At 37.2% G+C, this 13136-nt stretch overlaps 1 protein-coding gene across 1 annotated transcript in view; it reads left to right on the plus strand.

The window, feature by feature from the left end:
• Positions 1-13136, plus strand: part of LOC105388263 (serine/threonine-protein kinase SIK2) — a 51420-nt gene that overhangs the window by 15709 nt on the left and 22575 nt on the right. The window contains exons 2-6 of the mRNA XM_038113903.2: positions 3175-3291; positions 7290-7353; positions 9901-10016; positions 10923-11093; positions 12348-12471. Coding sequence (XP_037969831.2) covers positions 3175-3291; positions 7290-7353; positions 9901-10016; positions 10923-11093; positions 12348-12471 — 592 coding nt within the window. The remainder of the gene's footprint in view (positions 1-3174; positions 3292-7289; positions 7354-9900; positions 10017-10922; positions 11094-12347; positions 12472-13136) is intronic.

Raw genomic sequence — 13136 nt, forward strand, 5'->3', positions numbered from 1 at the left:
ATATGGAAATTATAGCCAAGTTAGATTGTAAGTAGAGAAAATACTTTTTCCTGTTAACAGTTAACCATACTTCGAGAATATTTAAATGGAAACCTTGGTAAATAGAATGAGTAAGTCAATTTTATCCAGCACAGGTGATACTCCGCGATATGCACCTACTTCTCAAGTAGGTCAAGTTATATTTGTGGAGTGACACAGAAAATATAATCCAACAAACACTTAACGCATTAACAAAGGAAATGATAAGAGATAAACAACATATCAAACATAATATTAGGATTAAGAAAATGATGTCACTCTTTAATAATTATGAAATCTTCAATCTGTACTTGTTAGTAGTAGGTTGTTACCAAAATAATATAAAGGCTTGCAAATAGACATAATTTATCATTCGATTATACAATATATTTACTTACATATTGTGTTCTATGTAAATACTTTCCCTCACAAGAAACATAATTATCATGCAGTTTATAATATGTTCTACAAAAGTATTCCAGCACCCAATAAAAACCGTATTGAATTATCTCTTTAGCACTTGCGTTTTCTTAGTAATTAGTAGAAAGCACTATTTACCTAATTCTCAAGAGCACTAGATCCAATTCTCCACTTTTTATCAGCCGGTCGCGTGAACAAAGAACTGGTTTTAATTAGCTTCGTTATTTATAATTAGTATTTGTCTATTTAGAGCGTATATAATGAAACATTAAGATTTATTTTCTAGAGATTCGGTTTCTGTGGATGGGTAGAATTGCCGATGAACATTGGTATTAATTATGTGATATCTATGTACTGGTTTTGTTAAGGAAATTTAATCTAAATCTTGGACTCTAATTATAATAACGTTAGTTTAATCAATTCTATGGTTCCTTTACCAGTAATTATACTTTAATATACGTACATTTGTTTTGTTTTATTATGGTTATTGGACACAACAATTTGTCAAATACAAGATCTGGAAAAACTCCTGTAAGTAAACAATTTATAAAAAAATTCTAGTAAATAAGTAAGACTAATAAAATAATCGTACACGAGAAAAGAATCGTTAAATTAACCAAATAATATCTTCAAATCGAAGTAGACACGTGATACAGGAAATGATCAGATTTAATAAATGCAAAGACATAAAAGTATATTTCCACAGGCTTATGAAAAACAAAATGAGAAAATGAAATTGACCTGGGAATGTTGGGGTTGGAGGGCGCGGTGTAGAACCGCCAACGATTTAATTAACTTCCCGTATTGATCGATTCTAAATATAAAAATACCCATTAATGAATAAACTAATCGGTTCGAGAGACACAAATCACGCGAGAACTTTTTAACATTCTTACCCAGTTTCTTATGCGGTAATAAACGTAAGCTTGAACTTAAGTCCCAATAGTCAACACTAATTCAGCGTTGCATTCCTTATTTGAATAAGCTACAACAACGATAAAAATTGAGTTCTAGATTCTCAGGTGTGAAACTCTTGAAAATCTAATCCGTCCTAAACCGAGAACGCATCATATAGAGGCAGATTTATTGCATTGTAGGTAGTTCGGTATTTTAGAGAAATTTCCAGTCTGCAGTCTGCATAGTGCATTATACATTGTTCTTCTTGTGACTAGAGTGACGCAGTTGCTCACGTTAGAGTGAGTACCACTCAATGAGGTCAATGTCAATATGTCGCGTGTCGGAGTCGGCTGAATGATGAATTCTGTGCATGTTCAATGACTTTTATCATTCAAGTCTATAGGGAAAGTGTATTAGGTATCATCAGATAAAGGGCGCTTTTGAGTACCAATTTAGTATCCTAACCTAGCCTAACAAATTATTAAAGAAGTATGCCGTTTCAAATATCACTTTTTTTGTTGGCACTGGCAGTCCGGTAATAAAAATGTGCATGTAGTTTTCATTAATTATGTATCCTAGTAATAGTAAGTAATTTAAACGGTATCAAACGTTCCTACTTCGTAGTTCTTGTATATAGGAAATGACAACACACAGCTGTTGTATTTACATTAACCTTGTGTATTTTAAAACAGTCGATAAAAGATCGATCTAGCGTGTCGCGTGTATTGCGTATGCGCCGATAAAATCGCTTATCTTTAGTGTCGTTTATATGAAACATAAACATTTTATCAACCACGCACTTTCTTGAAGTATCTACCTATGTTCTTCATAATCATCTTTTATATAAATGTACTTATAAATTTATTTTTATGAATCTTGATAATTCTAAAAGTAGGTACAACTATTTGCGTAGTATTATCATTATATCAAATTTATCAACTATCAACAGCAAAGGTTAAATGATTATTGCACTGCTTAAAAAAACTTTTTTTAAATAACCTCTAGTGTGTTTGAATGCTGGGAAAAGGCCTCCTTATGGTTTGTCCAACGATCGCGATCTTCCAATCCGAACTTCAAAATGTTTCATCTGAATAAAAAATATTGTATAAAATAAAAGAAGCAAGGAATATCACCGGCGCATAGCAACTTGTCCTGTTGTCCTCCTCAGCATCACATGGCCGGACCGTGGGCTTCTCTGCTGACGTGACTCTATTGCTGCTCGGTTACTCAACCAATCATGCCAATTGCCTCAAACTGCTCCGGCTTACTTCCGAATGTACCTTGAGGTTGGACCTTATAGTATTACAAAAACATAGTGTAGGCTGAATCAGCGGGCTTATTTAGAGTATCAGTATGAAAATGCTTTATAAAATTTAAGGGCTCGTAAAAAACTTATGCAGAAGAAAAGTACTTACGTATGTACTTACTTATGTATTCTTCGTGTTTTCGGACCAAACTTTTTTCATACATTATAATGATTTTTTAACGTCGATGAACTTCAACATGTTGTTTAATGTAGCTTGGTGGAATGATCTCAGCCTGAAAAACACGAAGTCTGCACACAGATAGGACATAATCCAGGTTATACGTATTGCCTTTGAGCTGACGTCATCAGGTTATTGTCTGAAACCGCAGACAAGCGGGCAAATAATTCACCTTGAATTCACAACAGATTATTTTATGACTACGTACCAACTGGGTACTTTGTAGAGACATAAGATCGCTAGAATACGCTACCTTTTAGGAGTAAAAAATAAATGCTTATACGTATGTCTACCTCAGTTAAGGATACTGATACTCATACTATTTTTACTAATAAATTGTATATGTTTGTTGCAGGTAGCAATTAAGATAATAGATAAATCTCAACTAGACGCCAGCAATCTTCAGAAGGTGTACCGGGAAGTGGACATCATGAAGAGACTGGATCATCCTCATATTATTAAGCTTTATCAGGTAAGACAATTGTTTACACTAAATTTTTTAATACCTGCACTCACGAGCATTGAAAAAGTTCCACTGACATAATATTATGTAACGTTAATGGGAGGTGGAACTTTTTCATTGCACGTGAGTGTAATTTAAAGCAGCCAAGCCCGAGCATAATTTAACTTTAAAATTGTATTGGCAATATTGGCACCTAATTAGTTGAAAAACTACACAGCGGATTTTTTAACAGTATTGTTTTTTTGCGTTCAGGTTGTAACATTATAATAGAGACACTTTCTGGATTTTCCATGGAATTAGGAAATACTTATTACTACTTACTTAAGTTGGGATTTTCACACTAGCAAGAATTGGTCTTAGCATCTAGTCCAGTGAGTGACAGTAGATTAACTGCACAGGTCGGTTTTTCATACCTATCGATGGATCATGACCATGAAACAAATTACTTCAATTTCCATTTGCTTCACAAAGCAACATTAATTTTCTCGGAAAATATATTCCACCAGCGATTTTTCCGAGAACTTTCCCATTTTCTCCCGTGTAGCTTTTATTGCGGTAATGTAGAGTTTTTGTCACGTAGAAATCCATCAATAAGAAATTTGGTTATTTCCGTTAGGCTTCTTTATCCTAAGCAGTTACAGATATAGCTAAAATTAAATATGTAAAATGACATTCGACTGGCAACTTACATACCGGCTTTTATTCTCTTTTAACAATGATTGGCACTCGGGCAAACCCTACACAATGAATGATACCTACCTTTTTAAAACCAAAAATAAATAAAATCCTAGTCAATCTCCATTAATTTAGCTATCACAATTAGCAGACGGGACCCACCTCCGTCGAGTAAAAGCGGCAGATTTCACGAATGGTTCACATAGCTTCCCAGACTTTACCATTCGAGATTGCATTCTACCGCTTGGAAAACTCTTCGTATTCATTATGATGATTGCGATAAATACTTGGAATAAAGATTGTGGGAAAATTAGTTAATTACCTAGTTGTAATTTTTGGACATTGAGATTTGTTTAGTCATTGCGTGTGAATGTCTTGTGTCTTATACTAATGTAGCATTAGTTCGTTGACTTGAGGGTCAGTAGCGGTTTTAAGGAGAGATCCGTTAGTCGTCGGTGGAACAGATTGTGGTGTATTACATAGTGCCTGGTGCAGTTGATGAAGCGTGCGCCGGCGACGGCCGCCGCGCTCTGAATGTTGCCTCTACTCCATTATGTATATAATCATGTCAGGTGCCATACTGTTAGCTGCGATGTTATTCCTGTGATTGCGCGATAAAATTGGCAGCCAAACAAGGCCGTGGTAAATTGCACAGAATTTGTGATGTATCATCATCCGGCATTACACCCGCGGGCCGTGAAGCGTGGCGTGCTACCGGAATTCTCATTATTTCCAATTTTGGACATTAATATTGAGGTGTGCGTCACAGATAGATATCGCGATATGCAAACAATGCCAGATATCGTGTGACGTCTTCGTGTCTACAATTGTTAGTTAAATAGACAGTTAGACACCGTAGTTTAATGAACCCGTTACCATTTTATGTGGAGGAATCTTTTATGCTTACTGTAATGGTTGCGTGTGTCGCGTGGCGGCGAGTGTCCCTCGGGACCGGAGTCACTTGCCGCGACAGAATGGGGGCACACTCCGAGCGAGACCAATATTGAGCATCCACATGTTAATGTCACGACTGAATAGTTTAGCCGAAAATCTAGAGCAGGACAAATGTTACTGCTAGGTACTTGTGATTTACAATGGCCGATAGCATCTTTGTTATTGGAGTGTGTCGCTTACAGCCTGAACACGCGACGGACTTGACGTGAAAAAATGTGACCCGGTCGCGAAGCAAATATGTAGAGTTACCGGCTCTGTTAGATAACCTGTTGTTATAATGATCCGGGTAATTAATGTGTACAGTGTTAGTGAGTTTTTGCAAAGCAAGCTACGACGGTTTATTTAATTATACCTACATACTGTTACCTAGATGCTCAGGGCACACATTAGTAAATTATGCGGAATAATTTACAACAATATTGGACATTAAAAGGCTGAAAGCGCGTGGGAGCCACAAACGACTCTCTTGTTTTACTTTATTGGTCTGTGAGACAGATTTCGATAAAAAGATATCAAGATTTCTGTTTTTTTTTGTCATCATACCAGATAGTGGGATGTTGCCAAAAATTCGGGGTCAGTGGAACTTAATGAATTGGGAAATGTGAAAAACAAGCTGTGTCAGAGGCGATGTCCTTTACAGTTAATTGTGTGTTGTCTATGAATGAGCAGTTAGGTATATCTACCGACGGAACACAATGGGCAGTTACTCGCAGATATTTACTGCAGACGAAGTTTAATGAACGAAATTGTAAGCAGTTGCAACAGGGCGACAATAGGCTGTAGTAACTAATGAGACAATGACTTGCACAAATACTGTTGCGAAACTTTCTTCAATGGGCTGAAGTTTGTTAGCAAACTGACTGCAAACCGCTCTACACAAAGCCACGATGTATTGAGTGCGTGTGATTATTGTCTTTGTTAATTATAATATAATCCAAAGATGGTAATCAGTTGCAGTACAAGGTAAAATTGTAACTTTAGAAATAATAATTCACAGGCGTGTTTTCACACACTTAGGTACTTATATAAGTTTTTAATATTTGCATCGCAACTACTTCATAACCTTACTTACGAACAAAGTATAAGATAATCGGATCAGACAATTAAGAGCCTAACCTGCTAGCTGTTATAAACGGTACTTATATATAAATGTATTTACCTAATATACCTACACCATGGCAGTATATAAAATGAAACGAGGTGTTCGTTTGTGTTATCGGGGCTGTAGGATGCCAGTAGTAACCCTACTAGTTTGAAAAAAAAACAAACGAACGAGAGCTATTATGAATGCTGGCAGAGAAGCAGCAGCGTGAAGAGACCCCCAGGCTCACGCTGTGAGGCATCCGTTGTGATTCTATCTCTACAATCTATCCATATTACGCTTGACTACTCTGGACTGTGTGCACTCACTGGCGATTCTATTTGCCCTCTAACAGAGCCACTTTTGCTTTGATACAAAGTACAGTTGTGCCAACGCACAATAAGAGGCTGGCTAACAATTAAACAAACACATCCGGAGTACTAGGAAGAGCACTTGTGCTAATGATGCCATTGTATTTAAACTAAACGGATATGGGTTATTGCTAAATTATAGGCATAGGATTCTATTAAAACGCGAGATAGAACTAGATAAGAGTATCCTGAGATTTGCCAATCATGAATTTCGAAACGGCAAAAAGCAAAAGCACAGCAAAAGTTACATTTGATTCAGAATGAAGACAAAACTTTCCCACTTAAAATTTTCGAAATATCTTTAGCAGTAAGTAATGGAACTTTCGTCGAGTATTTGAGTTTAATTAATCAGTTTACGTTCAGTCACTGCAGCAGTGAGTTCATGTTCTATTCTACGTTTTAGTATGTGTTTTGTTGATAGTACGCGTGTATTATCTTCATACTAACTTAAGTCCGCGACACAGTTGAATCTGGTTGAAAGCTAGGCCGTGCCCGTGAACCGACGATCATCGGGCAGTAAAAATGTAAACTCTTGCTATAAATACTGCGTGATTCACCGTGTTGTTGTCTGGAGTGACCGCGGCTGCGCTTGCGCATGTACCGCCAGCAACACAAGTAGCTCTACACTATTGTACGGTTAACGAAAGAGATAAATGACGATTACTAACTGTGTCTTACTTGTCGAACTCACAGATCGTATAGTCGGTTTTTCAGTTTGACAAGGCACAAAAGTGTAGATGTACCTAAATGAAGCTTTCTGCTGTACCTACTTAGGTAATTTACACTCGTGAAACTCTACCTATATATAATTACATAATAATATATTTAATACACACCTATATTTAAGTTACAGGTTTATATATGATATCATTGATTAATGTAGCAACAAGCTATGATATGATTCGTAAAATCTGTTTTGTTCACAGGTCATGGAAACAAAAAACATGATCTACATTGTATCGGAATACGCTAGCAAAGGGGAGATATTTGGTAAGTTTCATTTCGATTATTTATTTACACAAATTCATATACAATCTTATCTATATTAAACTGACGTAGACATATACTGATAGTGAACAGGAAAAAAAAATCTGAGATGATGAAATTATCTTAAAAGTGGCTTATCTGAAGGACTTCTGTAATTTGTACAATTATCTCTCTTTGTGATTACACTGCCGGGCAATGAAATAGTTCCACTCACAAAATGCCGACACCAAACAACCCAAATTTTTTCAAACATTTCATTTAATATTTGAATAAAATATTACCGTTTATAGTTGGTAATATTCTGATGCTCTGTTAAATGTACTTCAATGTTGCAGAAAGCTTCATTAAGCTAGCATTTTCCGTCTATGAGTAAATTGGTGTTTTTCGCAGTGGAAACTTTTCATTGCCCGTGAGTGTATTTGGTCTGACTTATGCAAAGGTAAGTTAGTTTTATAGGTACTTACTTATTATTTTATATTTTATCTTATAATTTTGGGATTATTTAGAGGCTATTACCACACTGACTATAGGTACAGAGGCTGTAGGCTGTAGGTACTCTAATAAGTACCTACTCGTACCTAATATTTTATTTCTTAAAAGGTTTAAGTTTAATTATAGATTGATCTGGATAAAGTTTAACTCAAGTTAACCAGCCACTACTTATAACGAAACTAAGTTACAGAAACACGATAGAAATCTTGCTCCAAACCGTAACCTAGACATCGATTAAGGCCACTACGTACGTTGGCCGCCCCAGCCATGACGTCAGAAGGGGCCGTGACGTCACTCCCAGGGCCCGAGGAGTAAGGGGGGGAGGCACAGGGAACCTTTTCCGACTCCCCCTTTGTTGCACGAATTTTCCACATTAAAAATAAACCGCCGAAACGTCACGAATTCCTTTTGTAAAGTCGGAGCGAGCTTTCGTGTAGAAATAAGCAGCTTTTCGGGGAACGTTTGCAATGCTGAAAATGAAAAGAGATTTCGCCGATGTGCTATTGGTGTAGGCGTGTTCCATATAATATTATTATCAAAGACTTAGTTTGATGATTTTCCGTAGAGGTAAGCCTTCAAGATTGTGTTATTTATTATGTTGTTACTAGGCTTGACACTTATTTCTGTATATCAATCAAATTAACTAGCTAAAAGAAATCGGTAGCTTACGTATTATAAAAGCAATAATACAATTTCATATGTCTTCCTGCTACGCCACCACCACGTCTTCCTGACATCAAATAAGTATACTTTCCCAATAACGTCCCGTCGGTATATTGAAATCCGAGATAAGATATAAGAAGAATATTTATCATGACTTTATAATAATAATGAAATACAGGGAAAGAAGACTCTACTGCTAAAGTAGGAAGGGATAACGTGGGCGTGAATCCTTTGTATCAATACACTTGAGCGTCCCCTGAAACTACATAAACACTCGATAAAATAACGTTAACAAGACGTGCTTACGTCAATGAACATTTATCTTTTTTATGTCCTTACGTAGGCACCGAGTTTTTATATCTACGAGCTCTTTGAATTAGGTATTTTACCGAGTATCTACTTGAGCATAGGTAGGTACCTAAGTACATAGGTACAACATTGTAATGGTTTTTTTTCACCACAAAAGGACTGTGTGAGCATGTTGTAACTGCTAACTTTTGAGCTAATGAGCTTCAATGACGCTATGACGCAAATAGCAATGATCTATTCTTCGTTTTGACGTACGTTGAACGTAGCTTTGCTGTGTAGGTGAGCTGAAAGGCAGATCCGGTTATTTCCATTACAATACCGAGATAAACGACTAACGCACAAACGGAAACTGTTGACCGCCACAATGGTTATAGCTCGCTGAAAGATCAGTCAATCGTCAATGATAGCCAGCAAAATGCATGTATTCTACTGCTTGGTAATATTTTGAAAAGAAACAGTATAGCTATATATATTATAATACCTGAAATAAATTCACTCTTAGATACGAGCAGATTGAATTTATTTCATGATTTACTTAATTGATTTGTCAACAAATCTATTATTATGTTAATCGACACTCGTATGAGTGAGATTTGGTTATAAATAGGGAAATATTAGCATACGAAATCTGTGAGGAACCTACTTAATCAGGACGTGAAGCGTTTGCAGAATACAAACTTCGTATGGTGATGTTGAAGATGATAGAGTAAAATAAAAGGCTGACGACCAAGTAGCTAGGTAGGTGCTACAATATAACAATACTTATATAGTTTCGTACGATCATGAACCATATAGGTAACATGATGGCCACTACACTTAAATACCACATGACTCTTACTCCCCACGTCCTTACACGCTAAAATCCTTAGAAAATCCTCCTTACATCAATAACTCTGGCAGTGCAAAATCTTTAGAAAACCAACCCTAATCCCCATCGATTTGGTAACTAATCTTTGTACGATAAAAAAAACATATGATTAACACGCTAAAATCTTAAAAGACCAGCCTTGCATAAAAAAATCTGTCAGTGCAAAATCAAAACCCACCCTAATCCCCATCGATTACTAATTGTTCGTATGGTTGCAGACTACATCGCTCGGTACGGCCGGATGGCGGAACAGGCGGCGCGGCGCAAGTTCTGGCAGATCCTGTCTGCCGTGGAGTACTGCCACGAGCGGAGGATCGTCCACAGGGATCTCAAGGTACCTATCAACATCACGACCTATTACATGGGATCTCAATATACCTATCATCGTCACAGCCCATCACGTCCACACGGCTGGGGTCGGTTTTCTTCCAATGAAGGAAGGGGTTACGTCTAGTCCACTATATGCTGGTCTAGTGCGGTGGACCGTTTGTCGACCTATACCAATAACTATATAACTTAAGCACAATGAATGAGTGTATGTGCAATAACAGTAATAAGCGATATGAATTTCCTTTTTGTGAAGGCCTTTTGGCCCGATGTTTCATTTCTACTAGACATGCCAAAGCAAAGGGATTGATTCAAGTGAAGACAGACGAAGTTAGGGACTTAATAAGTTATTATTTCTTATTACAATATTTATATGGAGTGTACTGACTTCAGGGGCTTTTGTTCGAAGAACTAAATAATCGTCATTGACGTCAGAACTCAAGGTGAATGCGCCGAAAATATGTCTGAATGTCGAAGGTGCATTTTATTATATGAAACAGATTAAAAATGAACCCTAAACATTATGTGACTTCCGTTACTGTGTTTATTGTTTCCTGCGCAACTTAAAAGGAGTTAAGATTCACGCTAATAAAAAAAAAACGCAATTTATAACTTCCTCAAAAGGTGTCACATTTTTTTACGTATAATATTACACCTTTAGAATTGCATTCAAAAATGGTTTTATAAAAAAGCAAGGAAACAACAAAATCCGAAGGAACACTTTTCCCAAAATTACTGTAGTTCTTCTGCATTCCAAATCACTAGCAACATTTCCTAGACTTTTCTGCCCTGCAGTCCGCAGCAGATGCCCCTTTTTGTCTCCAAGTATTATTATTTCTTGTTTATTTTTCTGTGTGTTATTGGTCAAATAACTTTATTTTATTTATTTCTTTATCTCGCCTTCTCCCCCCAGGCCGAGAACTTATTGCTGGACGCCAACATGAGCATCAAGATCGCGGACTTCGGGTTCAGCAACTACTACGCGCGCGGCTCGCTGCTGGCCACCTGGTGCGGGTCGCCGCCCTACGCCGCGCCCGAGGTCTTCGAGGGCAAGCGCTACACCGGGCCCGAGATTGATATATGGGTATGCTGTTCTGTTCTGTTTTCTGTGGGGGTGTAAGTACCAAGGGAGTTATTATCAAAATCGAGGAACTAAGGAACTAGAATTTTCACGATATCGGCACGCTTAATAATACAACTAGATGCAACCGTGGTTAACGCAGCGCTCTTAAGCTTAGAAAAACAAAACAGCAGCGTTAACCACGACTCTACATATCTAGTTGTTTGAGTGTGCCGATAAGAGAGTGACCCCACTAAACCTGGTACTCTCGAATGGAACCTTTGTGCATATCCTCAAGGTCTAGAGAAATGGGTATGTTGCGTCACTTGAGACCACGCTACGCGAGGCTAGTATTTAGTGCTAGGATAGCCAGCTAGTGTAGAACTTCTGAGTTTTAGACATGATTTTTTATATACAAAAGCCAGAATTCTAACACTAGCTTGAGAAACTGGCCTCGTGTCGTCAGGGAATTATTGGCATTCCACCCGCCGATATTGGCCCCGTACGATATTGGCGTACTGTATTCAAATTGTAGAGACGCCGAAATATTCAGGGTAACCACATTTCATTCAATAAGAAGAAACTTTGATAGCATTCTAGTTGGTCTGGAGTAAATGTTTTTAAGTGCAGGTGGAAGCACTAGAATTTTAGTTAGCATTGAAGACTCTTGCATTCAATAAAAAGTTAAAAAGTAAGCTGCACATTTTACTATTGATTTGTAATTTGTTGTGAAGATGTGCAATAGCAATATCCTTTGATAAACGAAGATGTAGACTGACATTTCCTGATCTACAACGATTGCCTTGGCTCCGATGCTGCGGCAAATCATAATGCAAAGTATTGTAATCTAACTATTTGCTACGTACTGCTCCCGCCGGAAAGTAGGTTAAGGAGAATCGACTTAATGTAATTCCATGTTCTTGATATTAAATTTTCATGAAACGTCTGGAACAGGACAAGTGAAATAGACTAAACAGGAAAACTCGCTTGAAAATATCCAAGGATCAGCATTTTAAATGCGGAAATACATTGAATAACTATAGCTTAGAAGGCTTAAAAAAATAGTAAATGATTTGTTATCATAAGTACAAATGTATGGATAGGTATATGCAGCGAAACATCAACTGATCGAAACGTTTATCAACTATTCATTGTCATTACAGTCCTGTATAATTACTACATAGCTCTAGAATGCAATATTCCGCAAGGCTCATACTAATTGGACCACCTATGAAGACGTAAATCACATTTGACTAACAAAGGTTCGTTCTGTTCCAGAGTCTGGGAGTGGTCCTATACGTGCTGGTGTGCGGCGCTCTCCCGTTCGACGGGTCCACTCTGCAGTCCCTACGGGACCGAGTGCTGTCCGGAAGATTTAGGATACCTTATTTTATGAGCGAAGGTGAGTTGCTTGTTCATTTGAAACCAGTTTTAAAGTCACGTGGAGTTATGCCGGCATTATCGCGTATCAATGACATTATGATAACGGATGAAGGTCAAATTTTATGGAATTCGGTAAAATCTCCGGTTGAAGGACGAACGACGTAAATATCAATAAGTATCCATGACTTCTAAAGTTGCAATATATTTTTTCTTGAGGTAGGACGGTTTATCGTAATTACGTCAATTTTAAACTAATTACGGCTATTAATCATTCAAATACTTAAGACAATCAATTTGTTAGTGCCATAAGTTTGGCAAATGACTAAGTATATATTTTTATTTTTAATGCAAAGTCTACCAAACAATCTGCTCATAATTAATTTTGTATATTATTTTTATTGTCTTCGTCGTCGCGTCACGCAGTGGAGGTCACGTGGAGGCGTTCACCTCATGAACGTCTATAGGCTGTATGTTTGACATCTATTGAACTCTGTGACCGAATACACCTTCGGTAGATACTTTTTATAAGCATTTGTTCAAATATTTTTAATGAAAAATATTAAGTTGGACGACCGTTACATGTGGAGTATAGAATATTCCAGAGGACAGTCATGTACTTATACGTCTTTTTCATTTTTTGAAAGACCAAGAGAAATATTAATAGGTCCACCCTGTATTTATTTT

Source organism: Plutella xylostella, chromosome 18, assembly GCF_932276165.1.
Source record: "Plutella xylostella chromosome 18, ilPluXylo3.1, whole genome shotgun sequence".
NCBI classification, from domain to species: Eukaryota; Metazoa; Arthropoda; class Insecta; order Lepidoptera; family Plutellidae; genus Plutella; species Plutella xylostella.